The sequence below is a fragment of the Podospora bellae-mahoneyi genome, chromosome 6 (assembly GCF_035222275.1).
Source record: "Podospora bellae-mahoneyi strain CBS 112042 chromosome 6, whole genome shotgun sequence".
In the NCBI taxonomy this organism is placed as follows: Eukaryota; Fungi; Ascomycota; class Sordariomycetes; order Sordariales; family Podosporaceae; genus Podospora; species Podospora bellae-mahoneyi.
The window spans coordinates 1078785-1092313 of NC_085885.1; the positions used below are offsets into that span (position 1 = coordinate 1078785).

Genomic DNA, 13529 nt, shown 5'->3' on the forward strand with positions numbered 1-13529 from the left:
TATGGGGATGGAAAGCGGATTAACTCACAAAGAGAAAGGGGGGTGTTGTTGTTGTTATTGTTGTTGTTGTTGTATTTGAGGTGTGTGATATTGAGTGTTCATCTTGGAAAGAGAGAGACTGTGGATGGATGAATGGATGGATTTGTTTAATATGGGTTGTTGTTGTTCTTTTGTTCCCCGGGGGGGGTCATGTATGAGATTGTGATGTTGGGTGGGGGGGGGCGGCGAGATATGGACTTGATACCAGCCATGTTTTTGAGGTACCTGTGAGGAGAGCCGGGGGGTAAAATGGATGTAAATGATACCTGTTAGCTATTGGAAATTTTGAAGATGAGTTGGCTGTGATCTGAACAGCAGGTGTGAAAATGGCCGTGATATGATATCTACGGTGGTTAACAGGGTGCAGGACCCGTGGTTGATGGTCCATGGAGAGAGGTTATATCTATTTTGAGCACACTAGGTAAGGTAGGTACTTTTGTAAACGCAATCTTTGACTCATTCTATCATTAAGTTCTGAAGATTTGACTTTGGGGGATTAAGTGTCTTTCTCAGTCACCATTTCTATCTCACGGGCACAAACAATAGCTCCTTCCCAGTCAGACCTTTTTGCTTTGCTGATTCATGCAGGGCATAGCAGGCGAACTACCTCCTCACGCAGGTAACAAAACACCTGTTGGGTTTAGTCAAAGGAAGGGTGGTTAGTGAGTATAATGCGAATATACCTGAGGTTGTAGGGGAGAAACAAAGTCGTTTGTGACCGCAATTCATACATCTCATTCACTATGGATACCCATCAGTTCTTCGGTGATAAATCGTGGCTGTATCTCCACTGTTTTGATGGTCTCGAAGTTGCAATATTAACAAGAGTCCATTTACGAATCACTTGATAATTCATGATAGTAACAATCTCATAGTCCTTTATCAAGTCTAATAAAAGTTGAGTAAATACCACTATTCTTCTCCATTCCACATCCTAATAACCCCTCCCGCCCCCGCCCACGCCCCCTAAGCAGCAGCAAACTCCTTCCCTTCTCCCCGACAGCCCAGCAAAACCAAGCCCATCTTGAAAAAGGTAATGTCTTCCCTTTTCTCACAGCCCATCCCACGGGTGGGTGACAGGTGAGCCACATTCGAAAAGCAAAGGAATTTTGATCTGATGATTTTAGATCCCCCAGAGTCTTCTTTTTGTTTAAAAGAGCATATCCCCCAGATCCCACTACACCGCCACCACACACCCCTCAACTCCCCAACCCATCGATACCAAACCCGCCCAAGTACCCAGTCCAATGCTCACGACCCAAAAGCAACAAAAGACCACTTCATCACGAGGATAGCTGTCATCACGTGGAATCACCCAGCCTTCCCCGTCATAAGAAGCCGTCGTTGCTGAGATGTGAAAAGGTTAACAGTGAAGACACAGTAGAAGGGAGGTGTTATCAGGAAAGGGAAGAGAGTTTCACCACAGAGATCGGGAAACACTTTCTCGTCATGGACATGTACAGTGCTGTGAGGTGAAGTGAGCTATAAAAATATATATAAAAAGGGAGGGAAAGGGAAGGGGAAGGCGATGTCTGGGGGTTGGAAGCTAAGGGGAGGGAGGTGTGTGTTAGACGTAGACTACCTAAGTAGGTAAGTTGGTTCTCTTGCAAGATAGTGTTGCTGTTGAAGCGGGTTGAAGATAATGGTACGTTTGGTTTGGTTTTGTCAATGAATGGCGACGTTCAGGTTGGTTTGGTTTGGTTCAGTTTTGTAATGTCAAATGATGATACGTTTGTTGAGCTGCGCCAGTTGCAACAGTTGTAGAAGTTGCATGCTTTGTAGAATTTGTTTGGTGGTTGAAAAGTCAACGAGGTCAAAGTCTTCACCAGGCATGGCCATGCCGGTCTGGAGATGAAGAACACGATCGCTCAAGGGCGGTAGGGTCTGTCTGCAAGATATGACGGTGAAGAGCATGGCTCTGGTGATGAGGATGCGGCAAGGTACACTCGGCAGCACGCATAGGTGAGGGGAACGGGCAGAGTGCATGAGGTAAGGATCGGAGCTGTCACGTGCGGTCCGTGGTCTTGTGAGTCCCGTTCAGAAAGTTGGAGTGCGCTGGTACACATCTCTGGCAACACATCAGGATCATCAAACCTGAGAAGACCCAAAAGATGATCCGTCCTCTGCGGTTGACGGTTTGATCCCCCAAGTTCATCGTGTCAAGCCCCCGGTATCGCGACGGCTGGCAATATTCCCCTCGAGCACTTGAAAAGACAAAGTCTTGGACTCCGGTGGCATGTCATGCCACGGCCTGCATCTAGTGCAGACTAAAGTTGATGTCTGATAGCCCATAGTCCGGCGGCAGCTGTCACACTCTCTGCCTGGTAGCGTGAGCCATTCTCTCACGATGTCGTGTATAACATTGGGTCAACGCCGGTTCCCAGTCAAATGATAAGTCTCCCAGAGGAGTAGCTCTGAGCAGGTCAATATGACTCAGATGAGTTTGCGTCATGGTAATACTTATATGTGAATCACATCAGGCCTGATGTCCTCGTTGCGCGGCGAGGTTGAAGTTCATCGAGGGTCAAAGTTTATTGAGGTCAGAGTTCATCCCAGAAAAGATGGGTCATGGTCCATTCAAGGGAATGTCCCGTATGGATGTGTCGCCCATGAACGCGGTCATGAGCAGGCAGGACATGATCCACGAGTTGGGTCGAGTTCACTGAACTGACTGACGAATGGCGATGGTATCTTTTGAAGAGTTCGCAAGTCTGCCGTCTTGGCTTTGGCTCGTTCCCCACGTATGAGAATTGTCTCAGAATTGGGAAGACGACTCATCATCATGCCGAGCTGTGATCTGTCACAATAGAAGAACTCGTCTGGCAATAAAGCCATGGGAAGTTTTCAGAAACGCCACCCTGTGGAGGAGTGGCTGCTCATGTTCACCAACTGTTATACCACTTTTGACTTGTAATTATCCGAGAATAATACACATAACTGTGTTGAACTGAGAAACAAACTCTGCCCCATCCAGAATCACAGCTCGTCATCACCAGAATCCGTCTCACTCCCCGGTGTAGGAGTGGCTTCCTTTTTCGTCGTGTTCCTCAAATGATGCCTCGTAGGCAGCGCCCCGTCCTTCTTTGGCGCAGGCTTCCTTGGTTGAGCTCGTGGCGGCGGAATAGGCTCGTCATCATCAGGCTCGCTACCCGTGGCGTCATCATCGGTGGTCTGGCGATCCTCACCCTCGGCGCTGACCTTGGCTGGCTCTGGCGTATCGATATCCATCCTGTCAGCATCACTAACCGGCCGAGCAAAGCCATCATCCGAGTCAGACGACCCTCCATCCGAAGCATCCTCCAAAGCCTTCCTCTTGGCTCGTCGTGATGGCGCTGGGTTTCTGTCTGCTTGGCTGCTGGCAACTTCCGCCACACGAGCCGAGATAGCATGGCCAGAAGATCCTGGCCGCGCCGCAGCCAACAACCGCTGCTGCTCCCGAATCTTGACTTTCTTCTCGTTGAGGATATCGCAGAATTTCTCCAGGATTTCCGACTCCCTATCCTTCTTTGCCTGTGTGAGTTCGTCCAGCTGATTTCTGAGCTCCGTGATCCTAGCTTCCAAGTCGGTTACTTTCGCCGTTTCGGTAGCCACAGTTTCTTGGAACTTTTCCCGCTCCAACGCAACAGCTCCGCACCAGTCAAAGAGCTGGACCTCTTCATCCTCCTTGTACTTGAGGGTCAGAGTTCCGAGACGTTGGTTGATACCTTGTACTCGTCTCCTGACAGTAATAGTGAGCGACACTTCCGACTTGACCTCAGCACCAGCTTCGATGCCCTCGACCGGGTCCCCTCTGAGAAGAAAGGATTTCAAGATTGCTTCCCACTCTTCGGGTGAGCATGGGCTGTTGCTGACCCTGTATTCGCCAATACGGTCGTGCCTCACTGGTGTGATATTAGCACGACATGGCTCGGGTTTTTCCTGTGCTACAATTAAACGTACGCTTGATTATGAATGGGGCGTATCCGTCAGTGGCCACAAACTTGACGTTGAGCGGCTTGGATCCGGAAGGAGTGACTTGACCGAGCACGTAAGCCCCCTCCTGGTCGGTCCTGGGGATTCGTATGATGTGAGGGGTTACCATATTGTGTGTACGAGGGCGGGATGGGTGTTTGGAATAGAAAACTGGATTGCAGTTCCTGCTGGAGGAGTGACGCCGATTGCTGGACGATTTGGGTGCCACAGCGGCTGAAACGAGCGGTGAGATTTCAGGAGGAGCAAAATAAGAGTCCGAAGGTATAGCAGTTGACTGTTTTGAGCCAACGGCGCCGTGAGGAAAGCAGAACCTTGATGCTTTGAGAGACGGCCCGGAGCCAGCTCGCCGGTCTGGGTGCGGGGAAGGCGGGAAGCTCGCGGACAATGCTATTTTTCGGTTGATGAGTCAAAGAAGCCGAGACTTTTGGGAGGGTATACGGAATGGGATCAGATGCAAGGGGGTGTGGTGATTGTAATGGTATAGGGGATGGAGTTTGATTATAAGAGGGAAAAGCAGGTCCAGGCAGCGAGGGCGACTCCAGGGATTCAGGTCCTAGAAATTTAGGCAACACAGCTTAAACTCAGCAAATAGCTGTAAGGTAGCTATAGCAGCACACAACAAAGACTTCCATAACGCTTGGTTTAGGATCGAAAAATGAAGGCATCAAATAGTTGCCCAACACAGCAAAAGGCTGGTGTGCCGATCTCAGAATGCCGATGCAACAAGCGATGCAAAAAGGCAGGACGACAGTGGTTTCCGATGCCAATACCGATGAGGTCAGAGGTTGGCTCACTTTGCACCATGTGGCACACTTGCTATGGTCCCACGAAGACGACGAGGAGAGATGGAGGAGAGATAAACTCTTGTATTTTGGTGACTCGTGTTAATAAGATTGCCATCTGATCATATTACTTTCTTTTCTTGTTGTGCCCGTCAGTGCGCTCCAATGTCAACCCGATGACAGAAGTGTTGAGTGTGTGGCAGCTGTTGCTATTGGAGGGCGGGGGGTTCGTGTTTTTGCGCGTCATGGACGCGACTCGCATGCTTTGCAGACGGCAGCAGACCGAACAGGCACTGCATGAGACATTTAGGGGAGGAGTGGCTAGATATTCCTGGAGTGCCACGGAGTGTAGACAGATATATCAGTTGATGAAGATATGAAGCCAGCAAGGGTGGAATGTTTGGCTGGGAGTGGATTCACAAAGAAGACGATGTTGTGCATGTTTGGAGGGGGTTGAGGTGCTAAAACCGGCCCCTGCGGATTATTTGGTGGCCGGTGGAGTCTTGGGACAAGCCGGGGGGGGGCATGGGCCTGCACCCACTCTGTGTCTCATTGCATCTCGCCTCCCACCCACCTTTTGATTCACCACCAAAAGCACCCGCCCGCACTGCCTCTGTGTGCGTCGTGTGCGCTCTCCCATCTCTCTCTCTTTTGCCAGCCACACCTTTCCACACATACCAAGGCACCACATCCCGCCTCTTCATTTTCGACCACTTCCCACCACAACGTCACCTCAGAGAGCCCGCACGAGCAGCAGAAATTCCTGCATTCTTGCAATTACGAAATAGCCCTCCCCCGCAGCATAACCCCTGTATCGCGCTCTCTTTTGTCTCTTTTGCCTCTTTTGCTTTGTATACCAACAACAAACCTACACTCCTTACCGACCCGGAACCACTCCTCCCGACTTTTACACCTGTACACCTTATGCGACCGTTAGCTGTTCTTATTGCTCCCTGAGAAAGGAAAACAATTGCCTGCCCGGGTGGCCGATGCCAACGTGTTGACGACTATGAATCCTCATTACTGACTCGATCGCCCATCGTTGCTACACAACAGTAGCCGTCGCGATCGCCCATGATTGCATCTGAACTGCAAATAACCAGTGTTCCAACATCACCAGCCATGGAAACCTTACGTCTAAGAGCTCGTCTGCCGGTCGAGGACGAGATTGAGAATTGGGACGATGAAGACTTTGTGATTGATGGTGACGATCTCACCTTTCAGAGCCAGTCCATCTCGGCCAACCTTCCCACCAACCGTCGCGATTCGCAATCATCCTTCCGATCTGAGTTCGAGTCCATCCATGGAGAGGAGGAAAAGCAGGTCCACCTGCCCGGCGACGATGAGAAGTCCACCCTGGATGCCATCGCAGCTGCCGAAAAGGCCGGCGTTCCGATCCCCAAAAATGTACCACCATCCGCCCTTATGGGGGGCACCATCAAGCGTCTTGGGGGGAGAAAATTGAAAAAGGTAATCCAGGAGGATTGGGTCGACGATCTCGAATTTCCCGACATGGGCCAGTCGCTCCAGTTCAAGCCCCGCGATGGCTCCCAGTTCCCCGAAGTCCTGCGCCAAGTTAGTAATTCAACAACAAACAGCCCTCTGAAGCCATCCAGGAAGTCGCTCACCATTGCTCAGGAGGATCGCAAGGAGAACAGTTCGTCCTCCATCAGCAACAGCTACATCGACCTGGAGCGGTTCCGCGACAACGAGGACGACGATGATTTTTTCGGAGATGGCATGGAGACAATCAAAGTGTCTAAGAGGCGCCAGACTCCCAAGCCCATTTCTTTGATCACCCCGCCGACCCCGAAAAAGTCCAACATTGACAAACCCGCCGATGGAGAGGATGATTTCGAAAAGGACTTTGAACTTCCCTCGGATGGAAAACTTCAGCTGTCGACAAGGAGGGACGTGCCAAAGACGCCCACTTTCAACACCATGATGGATGACTTTGAGTGGGCCGAAGGCAGTCTCGGGACAAGATTCGGTGGCACTCGTCGCGATCTCATGTCGTGCCGTAGCTCCTCCGTCTCGGCCATGAGTCCCAGCATAGCAAGCTCGATCATTACCGAGAGCGAGGATGAGTTGTTTGAGGGCATTATCCTGCCTCATGGACCGCTGGATTTGGGAGAGAGGCTCCGACGTCGTCGTCAGAGCAGTCGCTCCCCTGTGCGCAACATTGCTCCCGTCCCACCGATCAAGGAGGAAAAGGAAGAGGAGAAGGAGGATTTCCTTGCTGGCCTCGTTCTTGGCGATGGCGATGTCTTTGACTCACGTAAATTAACTCTTCATCGCAACATTCAGGTGAAGGAGACGAGGCCTATCAGTCCGGCCCGTCCCAAGGCCTCTGTCGCCCTCAAATTCACCAACAAGCCTGTCACCACCTCTCGCCTGCCTCGTCCCATGGGTCCGGCAGTGAACCACGAGAGGTCCAACACTCAATCATCCTTGTCCTCGTTGGAGCCTGTCTCTGAGAGCGGTGGGCCGATCGCTCGCACCACTCACAGCAGACGATCATTGTCTCGCCTGGGAGGCGGTCTTGGTCATTCGGCGCAGTCTTCAGTCGCCAGCGCGACTAGCATGGGCAGCCTCAGTAGTATCGCGACCCCCCCTACTCCGTCTTCAGCACAGACTGTCACCCCCGCCCCGTCCACCCCATCTCGGAGGAGAGAACTTGGTCAAAAGACCTCGCTGGCTCTTAGACAGGCCGGGCCAACGACCACAAGTGCTCAGCTGCTCCGATCTAAGAGGTCGTTGCCTGCGTTGCGAAATCTACCATCTCCTGCTAGAGGCTCGGCGACGGTCCGGGGGTACGAGCGCCCCCCATCCCGGACGGACTACTCGGCACGAGGCCCTCCCACTCTCCGGCCAAAGACGCCGGTCGAGCATTTGCGGTCCTCTGAGAGTTCGGCGGCCCAAGCCCGCAAAGCGCCTGTGCCTTTTCTCCCGGCCGGGGCGTCGCTCTCGCAATCGCACAACATCAACGCCAAGTCGTCGCGGGTGTTCCGGCGACACGATTCCGAAACCAGTATTGAGTACCGGCCAGGCTCTAGAACGGTTTCTCGGTCTACAATACGCTCGCCTAGTCCGCGCAGGTATCGCCCGTCTGAGAAGGCCACGGCCGATGGGGCCTGGAGCAAACTGAGCATGCCGCGCCGAGTCAAGAACTTTGGTGACGGGCACGAACTGGATGCCTTTGACGATCTGCCGACATCGACTCAGGCGGAGGCCAAGTTCCTCAAGCAACCCGTTAGCGGCAGGGCCAAGACGCACATGCGGAGCAAGACTCTTCAAAACATCCTTCCCGATCGGGCCATCACGACCCCGTCGCCCATTGCACCGTTTGTTGCCCCCCGGGTCGATAGCGTGCCCAGCTTTGCCCGCGATACCACCGCGAGCCGAATTGCCCGGGAAACCAGTCTCGCTCAACGCAACCCCTCCGGCCCGCTGGCCCCACTAACGGCTCAGCGGGTCGCCCAGCTATCGTCTGTCAGGGGTACGCTCAATATTTCCCAGCCACCGACTCTAACGGCCAAGGGTACGCGCAAAATGCGGAGATCCCCACAGGCGAAGCCCCATTTGATATCCAATCTGAACCCCCCGAGAGAGGCAAAGAGTGAGTTTTTTTTTTTTTTTTTTTTAGTTTTTTTTTCCCACCGCGTTTTTGGTTTTTTTCATGCAGAACTCTAACAATGCCCGCAGCGGTTGGTGGAATGTTTTATAACCCCGAGACCTTCAAGTGGGAGGGCAACGACAATGTGCTGCACGCCTTCGAGGCCCCGGCTTCCACCACCCCCTCTACGACCTCGGTGCCAAGATATGTCATGAGAGAGAGGGAAAACGCGACACCGCGTCCGGCTCTCATCACCAACATCGGCGCCACCAAGGGCGTTCAGGTTGTGGGCGGCATGGTTTTCGATCCTCAAGCCATGTGCTGGCTCAAGCTTGGGCCACAGTCCAACAGCAAGAGCAAGCAGCAGGCTCAGCAACCTGACGCCATGGATGGATTCAACGCCTTGGATGACGAAGACGATGTCTTCAAGGACATTCCCGATCTCGAGGAGCGTACCATGGCCTCTAGCGACGGTGGCAACGGGCGCGCCAGCGAGATCAAGGACGACTGGCTCGTGGGCGAGGAGTTTGACGTCGGCCCCGAATTTGTTCGTCGACAGCGGGAAGAGGAGGACCGCTGGAGAAAGAAGTGCTCCTCCTGGATCAGCGACCAGGTGGACCGTGGCGATGCCTGGAAGTGGGCGATTCGCGACATTGTCAAGCAGAGCCTTGCCGATTAGGCTTTTTTGATACCCAACAATTTTTCAATTTTTCTTAAGGCTACTTGCATGTTAGCAAGCGTAGCCAGCAGGTATTTGAGGTTTTCTTTTCTGGGTTGCATTACCTCGGGAACGACATGACCATGACTCACGACTTTTATCACAACAAACAAAATGGGCAAAGGCAAAGGCGCATTTGTTTTTGTTTTTTTTTGTTCTTTTTTTTTCGGCATTACCTGGTCGGACATACAAAAATTCAACACTACACCACACACACACACACACACACACACACACACACACACACACACACACACACACACACACACACACACACACACACACACACACACACACACACACACACACCCACACACACACACACAAAAAAAAAAAACAACAACAATGATATATAAGGGCTACGGGAGCATGCTATTTGTCTGTTTGAGACAATGATTGGACTTGGTGGTGATGGCTGTTAATGGCAAATGGAAGAGATGAGCGAGGAGTGTTGGAGGGAGAGGATTGTAAGGGCTGGATTTGTACACGATTGAAACTGATGGATGGACATGGGTGGGTGGGCACTGGGTGTGGGATTTTTTCTTTTTCGGGCGTTTTGGTAACGACGTTGATGACGGTGATGATGAATAGATGATACGGATAGACGAGTTATGACCATTTGTAGAGGCCGGGCTTAGTAGCTCTGGCTTGCTGGCTTAATAATATGTACGAGTTTTGTCAGATGATGTCGAAGGCATGGAGATCCCAGCCTGTCAAAGGAGCTCAGCTTAGCTTTACTATAGGTATCACTCACACTTGAGAAATTAGCCTCGAGCTTCTTGACTCTGTGATCACCTGCCAGTCAAGGGTTTATTCAGTGGATTTGTGGCGTGAATCCAACCTCTGCTGTGTCATTGAGGCTCAAAGTGTCACCTGCAAGCTGATAAGATAAGCCCATCCCGACCCCACCTTTTGCCCCCACCACTGACCGGTGCCGTTGACGTCGGGCTGTAGGTAGCGGATAGGTTCGCAATCATTCCATGCAGCACCACCACCACTACCACCACCATCATCATCACCAACCTCACCTACTCACTACTCACTATTCCTCAACAAAAACAAAACTGGATCCCTATCTCACCCACCACCTCCTGTCTTCTTTTTTCTCTAGACAAGAAGAAGCAACACCAGCCGTGAACATGACCGAGCTAGCCTTTGCCCAATCCTTTTTGTCAATGCTGGGGGGTATCCCGTCCAAGATAACCCACGACCACGTTGAGGATCCGCGTCAGTATACAGTCACCACTCCTGTATGTCTTTTCCTTTCCCTAATTTTTTTTTTTGGATTAACTTGCTAATAAAGTAGTACACCCTCCCTCACCACCCCACCCTGCCCAAGAAATTCACCCGCCGTACTTGCGCCACGAAGGCGCCCCCCGAATCTATCACCGTAACCGCCGTCTCCCCTCGCAACCCACCTCTATCCATTACCCTCCCCTCCCCCCTTCCGGTCAGCACGACCTCAGTCCTGGATATCAAAAACGCGATCTCCCTCCAAACGGGTGTCCCAGTCCAAAAGATAAAGTTGCTGCACCAGAAGAAACCTGCTCAGGACTCCAAAACGTTGAAGGATGTCCTAGCGGGGGACGGGAAAGAACAACTGGAGCTGGGGTTGATGATCATTGGGGGCGCGGCGTCGGTGCCGGAACAGAAGCCGCCAAAACAGGAGGATGAAATGGAGGTGGACAGTAAGGAAGCGGAACCGCAACAACAACAACAACAACAACAACAACAACAACAACCTGTTGCGGCGCCCGGACAGCAAAGTGGACGGGAGGTGTTGGATACCGAAGAGTTTTGGGCTGATTTGAAGGGGTTTTTGGAGCAGAGGGTTAGGGATGAGGGTGTGGCCAAAGAGGCGGTGGAGAGGTTTAGATTGGCTTGGAGGTCGTGAGGGGGAGGGGGTTTGAAGTGGTGGTATGAACACGGTAGCTACTATGGTCATTAATTAGTTGAGGTTGCGAAGTCCGCTCACCCAGCAAAGTCATCTGTCACATTTAAACAGTTAGAAACGTTGGCGTGTTGGGTGTGGTGATTCTGGGGCGAGGAACTCCAAAGATAGTTGACACATACACACACACACACATACGTCCGCCTCTTGAACGTGTAGATTATCCTTTGCGAGGACCTATCGAGATGTAACTATCTGTGATTTTGATAATGACAGGCCCGGTGAATATATCTCCTCATCGACTATCATTATCCCCAACTTTGGACTTGAAACGGGGGGTTGACTAGACAGAAACAAGCACAACCCCTTCAGTATTCTTCATCAAGAATAATACTCGGCATAAACCACGACGAAAACAACGAAAAAAACAAGCAACAAACTCGCAATATCAGTTCAGACAACTACAGCATGCTCCTCCTCTACCCTAACCACCACCACCATCCTTCCCGCTTACTCGCGTATAACAACATAACCATTTCTCTGATATGACCATGTTTATCCCCTCTCCTTTGTCACACAACAACTCGACCGCCGCGCCGCCCAAAAAAAAAAAATTAAGCAGCAGTCCCCTTGCTCACCGTCTTGACGAGCGAATCGTACTCGATGTCGTCGGCGTCGTTGGCCTGGACCTCGGTGGCGATGCCGGGGAGGGCGCGCTTGAGGGCCTCCTTGGAGGAGGCGTAGACCATCTTGGCCTGTTTGTGTCGAGCATGTTAGTATGAGTTTACTGTGTTGGGGGGTAAGAAGAAAAGAAAAGCATACCATGATACCGGCATCATCAGGGGACCAAGCGATGAAGGTGATCTTGTTCCTGTTTTTTTCCAAATCAATCAACACAATATTCCGGAGTAGTAAAAGTAAGGGGGGGAAACAAACCGGACACCCTCCCCAGAAGCGAGATTATACTCAAAGTCGTAGACAGCGTAGCGGGGACCCTTGCCTACGGCGCCCTGTTTTTTGTGTCAGTCAGCTGGGATCATAGCTCGGAGAGAGGCAAGGTAGGGATAGCTGTTGAGACACCAAAAAAAAAAAAAAAAAAAAGGGACATACGGTCTTGCTCTTCGTCTTGGCGTTGATGAGCTTCTCGCGAAAGTCGTCGTACTCGGGGCCGCTCTCCGAGGTGCTGTCGACGACAATCTCCTTGTTGTCGTCCGAGAGCTTGAAGATGACGTACTTGTACTTCTTGTTGAGCTTGAGGTCGTTGTAGGCGGTTATGCACTCCTCGTTGACGGTGGCGCTGTTTGATGCATGTGTGTGGTTAGCCATCTGGGTTGGTGGTGGAAGACTCAGAGGGGGGAGTATGTTGGGCTGTGATGACGGTCGATTCGGCGGTGGTGGGCCTCGCTCGCAGAAGGGTAGTTGGACATCATAGAACAGAAGGCGGTACTACTAACCCGGATTGAGACTGCGAGAGAGAAAGAATCATGTCAGCTATCATGTCGTCGTCGGCTATCGTGCACACCACCTCCTCGAAAGCTGTTCGTTCCCTCGGCGCGCATCATCTCCCATCCAACAACAAGCGGGGATCATGCGCGCAAGCAAAACCAAACAAGCACCCAATCCCATCACGCCCCCCCCCGCCTCCCCTTTAAATCCAAAACTCACCATGATTGCGGTTTTCTTGTGGTTGTTGTCTAAACTCCCTTAAAAAAAAAGAAACTCAATCGGTGATGCGCAAGCAGTAAATCGCGTGGCTCGGTTGGTGGGTGCGTGGTGTGGTGTGTCCTCAAAGAAAAAAACCGTTGATATTCGGCAGCTGTTACAAGTAAGAGGAGAACAAAAAAGTTAGCAAGTGGTCGGTAGTGAGTGGTAGTGGCTTGTTGCGGCGGTGGCAGCGGGCAGCAGTGAATAGCGGGGGAGGAGGAGGAGGAAGAAGCAAGAGGAATATAGGTAGGCAATAACAGAACAGCAACGCATACACACTCGTAATCAGATAGGTATCCGACTGAACAGAATAGAACAGGCAGCAAAACACGCTCTTCTTCTCTTTCTTCAGAAACAACAAGAAAGTTGGCTAGGTAGAGAGAGTGTGTAGATGACAATAAAGGAGAAGCAAGAGAAAGAAGTGGGCCTGATTTGCGCCTGGTGAGGGAAGGCGAGAGAGGGGTTTAATATTACAGCCCACTTGCATGGACCTCCATCATCTCGCCCAATTCATCAACACCAGCTGCCCCCTCCAGCCACTGATTGCACTGAGCAGACAGACAGACAGACGGACAGACGGCTGTCGGAGAAGCTGGAGATGTTACAGAAGGAGATGTTGAGAAACAAACTTACAGAGCGGTTCAACAGGAAGGTCCTTGTTGTGTAGGAGTAAATGAGACACGCGGTCAGTGGAGGTCGAAGCGATAATGAAACGGATGGAGGGGGAGATGGAGAGGGGCAGCAAGGCAGCTCGCAGCCTGAAAAACAACAAGATGGCAGGGTCAGGTTGGTGGGGTTGCTATTGGC

The 13529-nt window shown here is 51.7% G+C and overlaps 4 protein-coding genes across 4 annotated transcripts; 2 read left to right on the forward strand and 2 right to left on the reverse strand.

Moving 5' to 3' along the window:
* Positions 1 to 2882: 2882 nt before the first annotated feature.
* Positions 2883 to 7256, reverse strand: QC761_605710 (uncharacterized protein). Its single transcript, XM_062881017.1, has 2 exons — positions 3979 to 7256; positions 2883 to 3920 (listed from the first exon to the last, which is right to left on the reverse strand). Exons 1-2 carry the CDS (start codon positions 4118 to 4120, stop codon positions 3016 to 3018), a joined length of 1047 nt encoding a protein of 348 aa, XP_062729262.1. The 5' UTR covers positions 4121 to 7256; the 3' UTR covers positions 2883 to 3015.
* Positions 5374 to 9088, forward strand: QC761_605720 (uncharacterized protein; the record flags this gene model as incomplete). Its single annotated transcript, XM_062881018.1, has 2 exons — positions 5374 to 8412; positions 8499 to 9088. Exons 1-2 carry the CDS (start codon positions 5868 to 5870, stop codon positions 9086 to 9088), a joined length of 3135 nt encoding a protein of 1044 aa, XP_062729263.1. The 5' UTR covers positions 5374 to 5867.
* Positions 9089 to 10107: 1019 nt separating this feature from the next.
* On the forward strand, positions 10108 to 11292 carry QC761_605730 (uncharacterized protein; the record flags this gene model as incomplete). Its single annotated transcript, XM_062881019.1, has 2 exons — positions 10108 to 10377; positions 10434 to 11292. The coding sequence occupies 2 exons, from the start codon at positions 10108 to 10110 to the stop codon at positions 11019 to 11021; spliced, it is 858 nt and encodes a 285-aa protein (XP_062729264.1). The 3' UTR covers positions 11022 to 11292.
* On the reverse strand, positions 11224 to 13452 carry COF1 (cofilin). Its single transcript, XM_062881020.1, has 5 exons — positions 12684 to 13452; positions 12129 to 12326; positions 11955 to 12028; positions 11841 to 11889; positions 11224 to 11773 (listed from the first exon to the last, which is right to left on the reverse strand). The coding sequence occupies exons 1-5, from the start codon at positions 12684 to 12686 to the stop codon at positions 11633 to 11635; spliced, it is 465 nt and encodes a 154-aa protein (XP_062729265.1). The 5' UTR covers positions 12687 to 13452; the 3' UTR covers positions 11224 to 11632.
* Between the last annotated feature and the right edge of the window lie 77 nt (positions 13453 to 13529).

Excerpts from the sequence above, each read along its gene's own strand:
- QC761_605710 (XM_062881017.1), bottom strand. The coding sequence starts at position 4,120 with ATGGTAACCCCTCACATCATACGAATCCCCAGGACCGACCAGGAGGGG. Across the intron at positions 3,921-3,978 it reads CGCCCCATTCATAATCAAGC|TGAGGCACGACCGTATTGGC; the intron begins GTACGTTTAATT and ends ATATCACACCAG.
- COF1 (XM_062881020.1), bottom strand. Across the intron at positions 11,890-11,954 it reads GCTTCTGGGGAGGGTGTCCG|GAACAAGATCACCTTCATCG; the intron begins GTTTGTTTCCCC and ends GGAAAAAAACAG. Across the intron at positions 11,774-11,840 it reads CTGATGATGCCGGTATCATG|GCCAAGATGGTCTACGCCTC; the intron begins GTATGCTTTTCT and ends CGACACAAACAG.